Source organism: Enhydra lutris, unplaced genomic scaffold (genome assembly GCF_002288905.1).
Source record: "Enhydra lutris kenyoni isolate GAN:26980312 unplaced genomic scaffold, ASM228890v2 scaffoldscaffold30, whole genome shotgun sequence".
NCBI classification, from domain to species: domain Eukaryota; kingdom Metazoa; phylum Chordata; class Mammalia; order Carnivora; family Mustelidae; genus Enhydra; species Enhydra lutris.
In genome coordinates, this window is record NW_019154114.1 from 9,468,532 (window position 1) to 9,485,219 (window position 16,688).

Consider the following 16,688-nt stretch of genomic DNA (forward strand, 5'->3'; position numbering starts at 1 on the left):
TTTGCCTTTCTAAATGCTCTCCACTGGTCTCCAGCTTGCTGTCACCCAGGAGGCTGACCTGCGTGGCATGGGTCAACAGGCTCCCATCCCTTTGGCTTCTGATTGGGTTCAGCCAGTGGGAGTCCCAGCAGGTGACCAGATGAGAGGATGTGAAGTCGGGACACTTTGTCCCCTAGTGTCTTCCCTGTGAGGCCATCTGGGCTGACTGTCTGTCTCTCTTGACTAAAGGTCTTTGCTCCTCATACAGCAGCGTTCTCATAGGACTCCTGTAGGTTTCAAAACCACTCCTTCTGGGGCGCCTGGGTGGCTCAGTGGGTTAAGCCTCTGCTTTCGGCTCAGGTCATAATCTCAGGGTCCTGGGATCAAGCCCCACATCGGGCTCTCTGCTCAGCAGGGAGCCTGCTTCCTCCTCCCTCTCTCTGCCTGCCGCTCTGACTACTTATGATCTCTGTCTGTCAAATAAATAAATAAAATCTTTAAAAAAAAAAAAACTAACTCTGCTAAAAAACAAAAAAACAAAAAACCACTCCTCCTTGGCTCTTTGGGCCTAGAGGTCATAATGGCTTAACTCTTTATAACCCTGGGGGATTGTATCATTTGTAGTTCCCCTTCCCCCTTCTGTTAAGCAGACCCTTTGTTAAAACTGCCCTAAAGTCATCCTCATGGGATTGTGTGATCTTCAGGAGTCTCACAGAGTTTTCCATTATGAAACCTTCTCTTCACTGACCTATCACAACACTTGGTTTTTATCCCTTTGAAGGTATTTTTCTTCTGCAAATTATAGTCCTTGCAGACATGTTTTAGGGCTGACCACTGGAATCACTCCATGAATGTTAAAAGAATGGCTGAATGGCAAGGACCCAAACGAGAATATTACTGTATCATTTAAGTTTCTCTTACACCTGCTGGTCTAATACTGCTATTTTAACCTTAAAAGCAAAGTTCTTTCATGTCAGGGGAGAAGTGTACTTTATTTCTGAATTACCAAATTGTTCTAGTGCCTGCAGTGCTAGAACTCCCCTTCCTCCACAACCTCTCTTCCACTCTTGCTGGGAATGCAAGCTGGTGCAGCCACTTTGGAGAAAAGTGTAGAGGTTCCTCAAAAAGTTAAAAATAGAGCTGCCTTATGACCCAGCAATTGCACTACTGGGTATTTACCCCAAAGATACAGAGGTAGTGAAAAGAAGGGGTACATGCTCCCCAATGTTCATAGCACCCATGTCAAAGACGGCTAAACTATGGAAGGAGCCCAGATGTCCTTCCACAGATAAATGGTCCAAGAAGATGTGGTCCATAGACAGGATGGAATATTACTCAGCCATCAGAAAGGATTAATACCCAGTTTTTACATCAACATGGATGGAACTGGAGGAGATTACGCTGAGTGAAATAAATCAAGCAGAGAAAGTCAGTTATCATATGGTTTCACTTAATTTGTGGAACATAAGGAATAGCAGGGAGGACATTAGGAGAAGGAAGGGAAAAATGAAGGAGGGGAAATCAGAGGGGAAGAATTATGAGAGGCTATGGACTCCGAGAAACGACCTGAGAGTTTTAGCGGGGATGGGGATGGGGGGATGGGTGAGCCCAGTGATGGATATTAAGGAGGTCCCATATTGCATGGAGCACTGGCTGTTGTACACAAACAATGAATCATGGAACACTACATCAAACACTAATGATGTACTGTATGGTGACTAACATAACAAAATATAATAAGAAAAGAAAAGAAAAAAAAGAACTCCCCTATCCTTTCCTCCTCCCCCTCACACCAGATAGGAATGGGCTCTGATAGTGTGTCTCACCGTGTGCTGCAGGCCTTTCTCCGTGGAGCCGTCTTCCGGAACTCTTAATGTGGGGGAGTCCATGCAGCTGGAAGTGGATTTTGAGCCGCAGACTGTGGGCAGCCACAGCAAAAGGCTTATCGTGCATTACGACACAGGTATGCGTTCTTCTTTGTTAAAAGTTCTACATGTTAAGAAAGGTCAGATGGAAAATACGGTGAAGCAAAATAGGAAATGGTTCTTTTGGCTGCGTTAAAGTAAGCTAAGATCCATAAGGTGAAGAACCAAAGAATGAATGTCTCCCACAGAAATAATGTTGAGCCAGAAATAAATCCCACCAGACTGGTTTTTCCAATGCTTGAAAGCCTGACAAATAACAGCTCTCAGGAAGGGAACTAAACCCTGAAGTCACACCGGTAGCTTAATTGTATTTATGTAAATGAAACATTATGGTAACTGAATACCCCATGGATTTTCCATTTGATTTATTACTGTAATTGTCTTAAAGTTTAAAAAATGTAAATCCCAGTTCAGAATGTCTCCTGTGTGCTGACCAGTCTACGTAAGATCCACTTGCCTTAATCCTTAGAATGCACATCTTACTTAAATGTGATTCTGTGTCTATTGCTACCAGGATTTTCTGAAGGCTCCAGTCTGTACAATAACGAAAATCATACATTGTTTTTGCTAATATTTAATTGATGGTCATGTAGGCTGCACGTACACTAGGCAAGTCTCCAAAGTTGGTTGTTAGATTAATATTTTACCATTGCATTTATTATTTCATGATTTTTCTCATTTCCTTCTCACTTCTTTTTTACCCATTTGTGTTTATTGACCCAGATTGTCTGCATCAGGAGGGCACTGTAGGCAGAAAACACAAATGCACAACCAGGGAAAGAGCAACAGAGGACATCTGGGTCACAGTTCAGAGTTGCTGCTTTTGTGGACACACCTCTGAGCAGGGCAGCTCTAGTCCATGTTTAAGGACCCGTTGTTAAGTGGTCCAAGTTCCATGTTGCCTGATGGAGCAACGCATACCCAGTGGTACGACCTGTGTATCTTATCTTTCAGTGTAAGTCAGGATTCATTGGCTGCTAGCAAGGCAAACCTAACCCGAACTCCCTTAAGCAAAAAGGGGAGAGTTTTGACCCATAAAACCCAGCAGAGAAAGGTAAAAAGCATAGCTTATAACACATCAGGAACATGAATGTTTCCAAAGTACCTGTGCCATTTTACAGTCCCATCAGCAAAGCACGAGACTTCTGATTGCTTCAGATCTTTGCTGATAAATGCGGTTGTTGTCTTCTTTTTTTTCCTGCTACCATATAGTGTTGTCTTGTTCATTTTGGACCTACTAGTAGTGTGAAGCTATGTCTTCTAGTGGTTTTAGTTTTTATCTAATGATTAATGATGTTGTGGACCTTTTTCTGTGCTTACTGGCCATTCATATATCTTTTTTAATGAAGTGTCTGTTCAAGTCTTTTGCTCATTTTTTATTGAGTTGTTTTTTTCTTTTATTAATTTTAAGAGTACTTTGTAAGTTGGTATTCTGAACACTAATCACTTGTCAGATATATGTATTGTTAATACGTTCTTCCAGTCTGTAGCTTTCCCCTTTTCATTTCCTTCATATTTCTTCAGCAGCAGAAATTTTTAATTTTGATTATGTTGACATTATCAATGTTTTTCCTTTAAGATTAATGCTTTTTGCCTTCTTGCTAGGAAATAATCACCTTCTCAAGGATCACAAACATACTCTATGTTTACTTTTAAAAGAGTAATAGTTCTAGCTTCTTTGTTGAGATTAATGATTGATCTTTGATTTCATATTTGTATGAATATGTGTGAGGTAGGGACTGTGTTTAATCCCCCCCCCCCATGTGGATTCTTGGCTCTTCTCCCTTCTGTAATCTTGTTCTGGAATTCCAATCAGTTACTCTGTTATTCTGTTTCTTAGTCTATTATTATTCTCATTTATTCCTTTTTTAAAAATAAGAGATTAACATTTTTTTTTTTTAAAGATTTTATTTATTTATTTGGCAGAGAGATCACAAGCAGGCAGAGAGGCAGGCAGAGAGAGAGGAGGAAGCAGGCTCCCCTAGACAGCAGAGAGCCCGATGCGGGGCTCGATCCCAGGACTCTGAGATCATGACCTGAGCCGAAGGCAGCGGCTTAACCCACTGAGCCACCCAGGCGCCCCAGAGATTAACATTTTTGAAAAAGATTTATTTGAAAGAGAGAGAGAGAATGTGAAAGCAGGAGTGTTGGCAAAGGAAGAGGGAGAGAATCTCAAGTAGACTCTTCACTGAGTGTGTAGCCCAATGTGGGCCTTGACCCTAGGACCCTGAGATCATGACCTGAGCTGAAACCAAGAGTCAGAAGCTTAACCAACTAACCACCCAGGTGCCCTGATTTTTTATTCCTTTAAACCTCTATTGTACTTTTTCCATTTCTTTGTCTTTGTAGAACTCTGAATACTTTTTTCTTCTCTATTCAGTAATTCCCTCTTCCGTGAAGTCTCATCTGCTGAGTTTTAATTTTTCAATTATAAGTATTTTCATTTCTGAAATTCTATGTGGTTCTTGATTCAATCTGTTCTTCAATCTGATTACTTTCTACTCTTTTATTCTTCAAGGTTCCCTTTTATTTCTTAAGCATGTTAAACATTGTCATTCTCATTCTGTTTCTGAGCATTTAAATACATTAAATCTGTTTATTTAGTTAGTTTGCTTTTTATTAGTTCTGATGGTTTTTAACCACAATATCTGTGGGGGAGGAAGAATATGGTTTTCCTCCACTCTTCTAAGCTTTTGGATGGGCTCCCTGTAGCAAAGAACAGATTAAGAAGAGAAAAATATACACATTTATTTAATGTAAGTTTTCCTTTGATGCATGCAGGCCTAGTCCAGGAAGCCAGAGGGGTTCCTCAAGATCAGCCAAGAAGAAGGTCCTTGGCTTCACTAGGATGGAAATCAAATGCGAGCTCGTAGGAAGTGAGAGCACAGTTTATTGAAGATAAGTAGAGAGCAGATGCGGATGGAGATTCTGGGAGACTCAGAAAGGAAAAGGGGGAGTCTTGTCTTTGTCAGGGTCTGGTATGCATATCCCCTCAGGCATCCAGAAACTGGTTAGAATGAAGGAGACAAAGGCCCAGGTCTTATTCCTTGGAAGGTGGGGGGGCGGCTTGGCCTAGAGATATCTGGAGCCCTGGTCTGGAAAGCGCATATGATGACTTCCTCAGGTCATTCTCACCTGGTTCTTCCTTAGATGTTATCTGTTCTAGAGAAATCATTAACTCCTTGTCCCTTACAAGGAGGATATACTGAGGGATGTGTTAAGTGGGGTGGGGGTACAGGTTCTGGTAAGAACAGAAGCAGGAAAAGGAGCAAAAGCAGATTTTTAGGGAGTCTTTCTCTTTGCCTATCTCCTCAAGGCATGCAAGCTTTCATAAGGAAATAAAGACCTGGAGGAGTGGTTAAATCTGAGTTGTTGTTTTTTTTTTGCTAGGTTTGATGAAGAGTAGAGAACTGTTGAGAGTAGAGAACTGACAAAAGATAGCCTGGGCACTACACTATTTCTTGCAATTTTTCACTTTGATGTTTTTATTTTCTGATAGGGTTAGTGATGGATTTTAAAGTAGTTTAAAAACTATTTTTATCAACTATTTTAGTTATTTCAGTCTCCAGTTTAATTTGCTGCTTAAAACTGACTCTATGTCTTTTTTCACATCATTCAGCATGATTTATGGAGTAGTTCATCCTTTCCTACTGTTCTATAACGCTCTCTATGTAGTATAGTATGAATGTGGTTTATCTCTTACGTATTTAGGTTTTTGCTAATTTCTCTCAGCAGTAGTGTTCTGGGTAGAAGCCTTGACCATTGTGGTTAGGTTTATTCCTTTATAGTCTTATTTTTTATGTTTATTATTTACATATTTATTATGTAATCTTCATTACATTTTTTATTGAGATACAATCTAGATACAATAAGATGCACAGTTCTTTAGTGTACAGTTTGGTGAGTTTTGGCAAGACCTGTGTAATGACCACTCTGTTAAGGATAGAGAACATGCCTGGCTTCAGGGTCCTCTCATGCCCTTTCCAGTCAGTCCCTCCATCCCCGACCTAGACATTCTGCATCCTCTCACCCTATAGTCGTGTTGCTTGTTCTTGGACTTCAAATAAATATGCTCAATAGAGTATATAGTCTCTTGTGTCTGGTTTCTTTCACTCAACTTAATGTTTCGGAGATGTATTCATGTGGTTGTGTGTAGCAAACTCCCTTCTTTACCTGTGAGCAGTATCCCACTGTAGGCTTATCCATGGTTTATTTGTTCTCCTGTTAATGTAACTTTAGTTTGTTTGAAGTTTGGGATTATTATGAATAAAGCTCACATAACCATTCTTGTACAAGTTATGTGTGTGTGTGTGTGTGTGTGTATGTGTTTTAATTTTTTTTCAGGTAAATGTTTAGGGGTAAGGTTGCTGGGTCATAGAGTAGGTATATGTTTTAACTTTCTGAAAAGCTTCCAAACAGTTTTCTAAAGTGGTTGAAGCATTTTAAAGACCAACCACAGCCCCCCCCCACGCCCCACCAAGCCAGGTGGTAGATAGGTCTTCTGGTTACTCCACATTGTTGATCTTTTAATTTTAGGTCATCCTAGCTGCAGAGTTATTATTAGCCAAATATAAACAAAAGCCTATATATTTTGCTTTTTTTTATATTTTGTTTTTAATTGGCATTTCTCCAGTGACTAATGATGTTGAGTATCTTTTCATTTGCTTAGACCATTTTTATGTATTCTATTCTCAAGTGTGTATTCAGAGATTTTGCTTATACTTTAGGAGGTTATTTGTCCTTTTGTTATTGACTCATGGTTGTTTTTTTTTTTTTTTCTTCCCAATACAGGCCTTTCAGAAACAGTTATTGCAAATATCTCCTAAAAGTAGATTATCTTTCTAATTTTCTTACTACTATCTTTTCATTAGCAAAAGAATTTAATTTTGATGAAGTACAGTTTATCACTTCCTTTATAGCTGGAGTGGTATGTTTCTTCTAATTTTATTTTCTAAATTTTGGGGGTATATCAAAAAGGAGCTGTATTTTGTATATTGATCTTTTATACCTTCAAACCTCGATAAATTAACTTATTGACTTCTACTTTATCTGTAGGTGATTTTGGATTTTGTATATACACATGGCATCTTCAAATAATGATAGTTTTATTCTTTTTCAGTCCTTAAGCCTTTTATTTCTTTTTTTTTTTAAAGCTTTTATTTATTTATTTATTTGACAGACAGAGATCACAAGTAGGCAGAGAGGCAGGCACAGAGAGAGAGAGGGAGGCAGGCTCCCTGCTGAGCAGAAAGCCCGATACGGGGCTCGATCCCAGGACCCTGGGATCATGACCTGAGTCGAAAGCAGAGGCTTTAACCCACTGAGCCACCCAGGCACCCCAACCCTTTTATTTCTTATTCTTTCTTGCACAGCTAGGCCTTTATCAGAGTTTAATGGAAATGATGACAGCAAACATCCTTCTCTTGTTCTCAGTCTCAGAGTGGAAGTTCTCACTGTTTCATCATTTAGTATGATGCTCTTAATGGATACTCTCTTTCAGATTAAGAACATTTCCTTCCATCTCTAGGTTTCTAAGAATTTTAATTTTGAATGGGTGTTGACTTTCATATATTACTTATGCATTTGTTGAGAGGTCATATATTATTTCACCTTTTCATGCAATGGCTTCATCTTTGGTCTGAAAAAACAAATTGGTCTCATAAAACAAGTTGGGAATTATTCTACTTTTTCATTCTCTACAAGTGTTGTCATTTATAATATTCATATTATTTCTTCTTTAAGGGTTTGGAAAATTCACTTTTCAAGCTATCTGGTCCTAGAGCCTTTTTTGGGAGGTTTTTTAGTTATTCAGTTATTCAGTTTATTTAGTACATTTAGATCTACTAAGGTGTTTCTGTTTTGTTTCTTTGTGTAATTTTGGTAAACTTTTTAAAGAAAATTTTCAGTTTAATCTAAAAATTTACATTTGTTGGCATAAAATGTTCATAATAACCCTAAGAGGGGAGGAGATTCGGGGAATGGGTGAGCCTGGTGGTGGTTATTAAGGAGGATACTTATTGCATGGAGCACTGGGTGTTATATGTAAACAATGAATCTTGGAACACTACATCAAAAACTAATGATTTGTTTTATGGTAACTAACATAACACAATAAAAATTTAAAAACAAAACAAAAGAAAACAAAAAAACTGTAAGCTTTGTGATGTCTGTAGGTTTTATAGCGGATCTCCTCTTTCATTATTGATATTGGTAATATGTGTCTTCTCGCTTCCTTCCTTCCTCCTTTCCTTTCTTCCTTTCTTTTTTTATTCTTGAATTTCAACAAACGCCTTTGTGTTGTTAGTTTTACACTTGATCTTAGCTAAAAGGCCGAGAAGCGATTGTGTTGTTAGTGTTAATAGTGGGTGAAAGTGAAAAATGTGAGTGTTAATAAATTCAATCAATGATATATTTCTTCCATCTGGATCTCTATATCTTTGTGAGTTATCATTTTCATTTATGTCAGCCCCTAAAATTAAGTATTGGAAAAAATGTGGCCTTAGAATTATGTTTGGATTACTTTATCACAAAGTGTTTTAAATCAGGCGTTTAAAAAAGAATGAAGCATAGTCAATTTTTGTTGGTAAACATAATTGTTGATAAACATACCAAATTATCTTTAAAATATCTTTCATCTTTAGCTCATTTTAAGTATTTTGAATCATATTTTTAATATATTTGACATATGAGTACTGTAGTACTCTAGTCCTAGTACTCTAGTACTCATATGTATGTATATGTATATACGTACTCGTAGTATATAATTTAATTATAAATGAACGAGTATACATAGGGTGGTGGTATAATGTCAAAAATTTTATTTGGTTGGGTTTTGAGACCAACAGTTTAGAATGCTCCATAGCTCAATAGACTCAAAGCTTGAGAGAAGACTTAACTAATAATCAAATCTAGATTTTACAAATGAAAAACTGAAGCTTTAAGAAACCAAGTGAAAAAAAGAAAAGAAAAGAAACCAAGTGGCTTCCAAAGTTTGCTTGAGTAGCAGAAGCACAATTAAAACCCAGGCTCAGACTGTAATCTCCTATGCAGTGCTTTTTCCACCAGAGTAGATCATCTCTGTAATCTCTCATGTCACTATCTAGGTACTTTTACTCCCTTAATTTATTGACTGTGAAATGCAGCTCTCACTGGCCTTCCATCTGTATTTTAACTTTTGGTTAAGTATTTGAGTTGACACCCATACTTACATTTATAGTCATGTGCCAAAGGAAACAAGTATTCGTGTATTAAAATTGAATCACCATGGCAATGTTGACTTCCACACTGTGAGGTGCTGGCGTCAACTTTGGTTCACAGTCATTTTCTGAAGATGCAGATAGAGGTAAGCTATCTTTTGCATTTTTCTTTACATGAAATGAACTGCTGATAAGAGTATGCTTTCATCTTTATTGTGGGTTATCAATGACCGGAACCTATAACCTTTCATTAGTGAAAAACAGTAATGACTGTCTAAACACAATCAGGAGCTTTTCCAGGCAGCCATGATCATTGCCTTCTCATTTCACTAAATAAGCATCTGATTGAACGTTCTGCAGCTGTTTCAAGTATGAATTGATTTGAGGAGGGAAATTTCGCTTGGATTTTTTTCATACTTCCTCAAACCATGTTCCAGAAGGAGGAACATTGATAATTCTCAGCGGGAAGTACTCAATCACATTCTAACAGTTGTGTTTATGCCCTTCAGTTGCTGGTCCTCCATTGGATAGAAATTCTTGGTTAAATGCAGCTAGGAGATTTTTCTTTTTCATCCACCAGAGTTTGAACCAGTGCTCTAGAATCAAGGAAGTTGAGTGTAAATTTCACCAATATCTAATATTTTACTCTCAGTGTTTACCTGAACCAGAACTCTTCTGTGCTTTCTTCTGTATATGCCTTTCTGTGGTGAAACCAAGTTTGTTTAGGAAATTGATTTTTTTTTTTAAAGATTTTATTTATTTATCAGAGAGAGAGAGAGGGAGAGAGAGCAAGCACAGGCAGACAGAATGGCAGGCAGAGGCAGAGGGAGAAGCAGGCTCCCTGATGAGCAAGGAGCCCGATGTGGGACTCGATCCCAGGATGCTGGGATCATGACCTGAGCCGAAGGCAGCTGCTTAACCAACTGAGCCACCCAGGCGTCCCTAGGAAATTGATTTTACCACAGAAATGATTTTGTTACCTTTTTATAATAGTCTAAAAGAGAATAACTGAAGTAACTTGATACCTTTTACAAACTGATAAGAGTATGCTTTCATCTTTATTGTGGGTTATCAATGACCGGAACCAGAAGAGATTAAGAACACAATTAGTCAAGACTACATTCTTAAAAACAAAATAGAACAAAACCAGAAATACAACAGTTGAGTAAACTAATTCTATCATTTTCAATAAAACTGAGATGCGAAAATATTATTTGACTCTTAAAAGATAAATAAACGGTTTAACTGCTTAAGTTTTGCACTTTTTAACTGGGTATTGAGAAACTTTAGGTAATCTAGGGGTTCAAGGAGATACTAGTATTTAGAACAGGCTTTAAGAAAAAACATATTCTTATTAAACCTTTGGTTACTGGAATGAAACCTAGAAGTAAGAGCATAAAAGTGTTTTTTATTCAATGCCTGGTAAGGTTGCTGTCATCTTAGAGGTGACATTAACTGGCACAATCAGGAAATGGAGCTGATGCACTTACTCAGCATTTTTTAAGTATTATGTCTTTTACTGAAGAGGAGATATTTCAATTCAGGAGTCAGAAGTTGGCAAATAGGCTCTTTTCCCCCAAAGACATCATGATGTATTATTATTAAAGATAAAAGTAGGGGCGCCTGGGTGGCTCAGTGGGTTAAGCTGCTGCCTTCGGCTCGGGTCATGGTCTCAGGGTCTTGGGATCGAGTCCCGCATCGGGCTCTCTGCTCAGCGGGGAGCCTGCTTCCCTTCCTCTCTCTCTGCCTGCCTCTCTGCCTACTTGTGATCTCTGTCTGTCAAATAAATAAATAAAATCTTTAAAAAAAAAATAAATAAAGATAAAAGTAATCATAATATTAGTACTTCAAAGGACAGCTTTATAGTCATTTATATATTGTACTCTAATAAACCATAAAGAAGATCTTTTTTCCTCCTAAAGGCCAAGAAAGGAATACCAAAATAGAACATAGCAAGTAATTGAGTGCAATATGTTATCTCACAGTTGAAACTACTAAATAATATGTATCTGAGTATACTGGTGCAGACCTCCCTGCATAAGCTTTGTTTCAGCTGTGTGATTATTATGATTAATTATAAGTGTGTGCTGTTATAATTAGAAAACCTAGCAAAACATAGTTATGGTAAAAGAGTAAATGTTTTTAACGTGGCTTCAGAGGCAATGGAAACATTCCTTGACTGTTTCCTTTTCTTTATTTCTTCTTCCATACCTTAGGATAGGGAATAGCACAAGTTTGGACGCACAGATGGTCAAGATTGTTTAGGAGGTTGGAATGAGGTTTCTGTCAATTACATAGCAAGTGAAGACTCGAGTCATGAGGTTTTCACATTTAAAAGGACATTAGAGGACATCTCTTAACCCCATTATTTTATTTTATTTAAAAAAAATCTTTTGATGTATAGTTGACACATAATGTTATATTAGTTTCAGGTATACAACATCGTGATTGGGCATTTATACACATCACAAAACACTCGTGTAGTTGCCATCTGTCGCCATTCCAAATTAATGCAATACGATTGACTATATTCCCTATGCCGTACTTTTCATTCCTGTGACTTACTTTATAACTGGAAGTTTTTACCTCTTGACACCATTCACCTACTTCACTCCCCCCCACCCCTTTTGCTGCAATCACCAGATTATTCTCTGCATTTATGTAACTCCCTTTATTTTAGAGATGAGTAAACTGAGGTTCAGAGACATTGAAAACTATCCACCTAAGTAAAGCTGGAACTTGAACCCAGGTCTTTGGCATCCTCTGAGGCCAGCATACTTTCTGTAATCCTCCACTGCCTTCCATGGAGATGGAGAATACTGACTTTGACATTGCCACTGATTTGCTGGGTGAGCTCAGTCAAGCAAGTCTTGGAAGTTGTTTCCTGCACCTTTCAAAGAAAGAGCATTTCTAAAGAAGTTTGATTCAGCAGTTCACTTGCATGGGTGAATTTGACCCTGCTGTGACCAGGAAATGAAAAACACTCTTTCCACCAACTTGCTAGTTCCTAGAGAATCTATGGCTCCCTCATATATTTTATTTATTGCCCTCTGTTGTCTGAAAGTATGAAATATATTGTGTATATAGCTAGCTTTGTATTTTTTTGGTAAACTTAGTTTTGTTCATTTTTTTGTTTTGTTTTGCTTGATTGATAGTAGCAAAACTAACAAGAGCTAATGAGACTTCCAGAAAACATTTTTACTAGGACTTAATAAATGACAGTGGCTAACCTCATCTGCAGTGATCACAACATTCAACCCTAGAAACCAAATCAGAAGCCAAATGGGAACAGGCACTCCAAGGAGAGAAAAATACCAGTGCTGGGGAACAGCAACCTTGTCCACTCTGGCAGGCATAACATCCCTTCATCCAACCAGTTTTCTAACTCACTAGGGTTTGGGAGCCCTTTCTAAGGTTGTCTTCATGAGAGTGGGTGGACAAATCAAGTCACATTCCTAAAGTTGTGGAGACAAGAGTTATTGCTTCCTTTACTTTGTGGATCTGATGATTTTCGGAAGATGGATTAAAAAAAATCAATATTAGATGGTTTTCAAAAAGAGTGTAGTGGGTTTTGCTATATTTCTAGAAGAAAGAGTTTTGCAGTGAGCAACTCAAATTGATGACATTAGTCCCTCTGACCCTGAGATTTGTATGAACTAAATAAGCCCTTGGATCTTTTTCCTTGATTAGACTTTTAAACAATGAAATATTTCAAATCACAACAGAAGCACAGAAGTAATATAATCAACAACGATTATGTTTAACGCATCTCAACATTTTGCTATACACATTTCTTTCAGATGTTTTATTTTATGGATAACTAAACTGAGTACAGATTTGAAGTCATCTCATTTACTCTGTCCTGATCTGATTCCTATGGCTTCTCAGAGGAGCTGTATTTGTTTCATTTTTATGGTATTTTTACATATTTATCTATCTATAAATCATATATGTTATTGTCTCAAGTAGTTTAAAGAGTATTTATTTATTTATTTGAGAAAGAGAGCGCAAGAGAGGGCCCAGAGAGAGGAGCAGAGGGGGAGGGAGAAGGATAAGCAGTCTCCGCACTGAGCAAGGAGCCTTACACGAGGCTCCATCTCATGACCCTGAAATCATGACCTAAGCTGAAACCAAGAGTCAGCCACTTAACCAACTAAGCCACCCAGGCACTCTGTTCGAGTAGTTTTAACCTTCACATAAATGATATCATACAGCATATACCATTTCCCAACTTGACTTTTTCATTCAACACTACATTTTGAAGGTCTAAACGCATAGATCCATATAGCTCTGATTCATTTTAACTAATGCAACACACTCCAGCCTGTGAACATGCTATAATCTGTTCTTCTATTGGATATTAGGATGTTCTTCCTAGTTTTCTGCTATTACAAACAATACCACAATGAGTATCTCTGTACATGTCTTGTGCAGCTGTAGGAGATTTTCTTTAAGAAGGGAAATTGCAGAGTTCCAGGTCAGCTGTATATTGAGCTTTCCTGGAAACTAAATTGGTCAGTCATGTGGTTGTACTAATTTGTATTTTCATCAGCATTATATGGAAATTGTTTTCCCACATCCTTATGACATAGTTCCAAAACAGCATTGCCAAACTATTTTTTTTTTGTTAATCTGATGGTTATGAAATAGTATTTTATTTTATATTTCTCTCATTAGTAGTGTTATCTTGCAGCTTTCCCATGTTTCCTGAAGACCCTATAATCCTTTCTTATGTTAAAGTTTTGGATAAGTAATGTATTCATGTATTTAAAAATTAAAGCAATGTCTTAAAAATATATATTGAAGGGTGTCATTTCTACTTTGCCTCATTCACCCACCCAGCTCTTAACTTTATTCTGGTGTTTTGTGCACATAGATGCAAACATGCATGCAGATTCTTATTTTCCCTCCTTACCTAAATATAGCATACTATGTGAATTGTTCTAAACCTTACTTTTTCTACTTAATCATATATCCTGTACTTGTACACCTGCATGGCATTCCCCTTTTAGGTGTAGCACAGATAATTTAGCCAGTCTTCTCTTGGTGGGTACTTTGGCTGTTTCTTCTCTGTTGTCATTAAGCTCAGTGTTTTAATGAATACTCTTGATCTTATTTTCACTCATCGACAGGATAAATTCCTAGAAGAGGGCCAGAGGATAAATTATTTTGCAAGCTTGATAGATATTTTAATCTGTGTCCCCCAACTCATTCCATGAGGGAGGAAGAATGCACCACTTTGCATTCCCATGGCAACAGATTATGTTCTCAAACTTTTATTGTACCCAGTGTGTTTGGGGGAATGGTGTATAGATACATCTTTAGTTGTGTCGCTTTTATTATGAGAGAAGTTGAGCATCTTTTAACACATATAGGGGGCCTGTATATTTCTTTCCTTACAACTCTTTTCCATTCTTGTACTGGATTGTCATATTGATTTCTAAGACTTATTTACATATTTGGGGATTTAATTTATTTGTTTTAGATATGAATTGTAAATATTTTGACCACTTTTTCTTTTGTTTTTACTTGTTTTAGTAGCATTCAAAATTTCTTTTTTCTCTTCTTCTTCTTCTTCTTCATCTTCATCTTCTTCATCTTCATCGTCTTCTTCTTTCTCTTCTTCTTCATGTAGGTTCTACACCCAATATGGAGCCCAGTGTGGGACCTGAACTCACAACCCTGAGACCAAGACCTGAGCTGAGATCATGAGTCAGACACTTAACCAACTGAGGCACCCAGGCCCCCAAAATTTATTTTTTCCTTTTTACATAATAACATTTCTTAATATTTTTTAGAGGAATCTGGATTTTGAGACATGGTTAGAAAACTTTCTCCTCAAAAGTTACAAAAAAGTTTTCCTGTGTATTGTTCTACTTTTATGGTTTCATATTAAACACTTAAATATTTTATTCATTTGACATTTATTCTGTTGCTAGATGTGAGGTATGTTTTCCCATATGGCTACTAGGTTATACAAATAGTGCTTTTTTTTTGTTTAAACTTTATTCTTATACCAATGATTTGAGATGCTGCCTTTATAATAAATTCTAGCATATATTTGGGCCTGTTTTGACTTTTTATTCTATTCCATCAGTCTTTATTTTAAAGCTGTCTTAATTACTGAGGCTTTATACTATGTTTTAATTCTACCAGTTCCCAAAGGATAATGACAATAATTCACAGTTCATAAAGCTCAGCAAACCCTTGTTAGTTCGAATACTGCCAGAAACTAAAGCAAAAAGAATGTCATAAAAGGAGTCAGAAGAAAAAAGATACATTCCTTAAATGGCACACTAATAATGCTGACTGCAAAGTTTTCAGCTGAAATTATGGAGACCAAAAGACAGTAATGTGATATTATTCAAGTGCTGCAAGAAAAACAGTGCTAGTTTACAATTCTTTACCTATTGAAAATATTCCTAAAAATGAAGATAAAACAAAAATGTTTGTCGACAAACAAAGTCTGAAAAACTATAAATTCTGGTTGGCATTGTTTCCCTCTTCATTACAGTGAAGAAGCCATTCCATTTTTCTTTTAGTTTCCATTGTTTCATTTGAAAAGTTAGCTGTAATTCTAATCATGGGTCCTTTGAAGATAATATGCCTTTTCCTCTAACTGCCTTTAGGACTTGCCCTTTGTCTTTGATTTTCTTTAGTTTCACTACAATATATTCATGTATTTAAGTTTCTCCACTTGACATTCATTTGGGCTTTTTGAATTGTAAACTGATGCCTTCAGTCAACCACAGAAAACTCTTAACCCTCATCTCTTGAAATATTGTCTTTGATTCATTATATCTTTCCTCTCCTTCTGAGTTTCCAATTAAACACTTACTACCTTCTCACTCCATTTGCCTACTATTTTACTCATTCATTGTGCATTTTTCATGTATTTTTATTTCTTCATATTGCCTTTTGTATTTTCTGAACCATGGTCCAGTTCACTATTTTTTTCATAAAATTATTAAAATTCTTTTATTAATCTTATTCTTAGAGATTTAAAAATTTAGGTGATTTTATTTTATTTCTATAAGACCTAGTGTGGCTTTTGTTCAAGTTTCCTAGATCTTTGTTTGATTTCCCACTCCTTGGATATAGCTCCAAGGTCATCCTTTGTTTCTTTAGACACAGTTGGTTTACAGTCTGTGATGATTCTAGTATATAATAATTTGTTAATCTTGTTTTGTCTTTCTTACATTTGCCAGTTCAAACAAATGGAGCTTTGTTTCTTTGCATGTCTGGTTATGTTTGAATGTGTATTTTAAAAAATGTTAAAAATTGAAATTTCTTTCCTCCAAAGTGAAGTGTGTTACTTCTGCTAGGTTTCTGAGAGTGAAACCAGTCCATGATCATCAAATCCAAGGACTGAAATTCTCTTCAATCACAGACAATTTCAGCATAGTATTTAACTCTGAATTAGGGCTAGTCTGCTTCTAATTCAAACTCATCTTGAGGGTACAGTCGTTTGAGGATAAGTTATTGTGGATAAAGTCTTTTTGTTTGTTTTCAGTCTCCCTTTCTTTAGACTTAGGGTTTTGATTTCCATCCTTCCTGCCTGCACAGGAATAGCTCAACATTGCCAAGA

At 36.9% G+C, this 16,688-nt stretch overlaps 1 protein-coding gene across 1 annotated transcript in view; it reads left to right on the forward strand.

Moving 5' to 3' along the window:
• Positions 1 to 16,688, forward strand: part of LOC111152905 (HYDIN, axonemal central pair apparatus protein) — a 298,524-nt gene that overhangs the window by 30,982 nt on the left and 250,854 nt on the right. Inside the window, 1 exon segment of the mRNA XM_022511638.1 lies at positions 1,818 to 1,942. Coding sequence (XP_022367346.1) covers positions 1,818 to 1,942 — 125 coding nt within the window.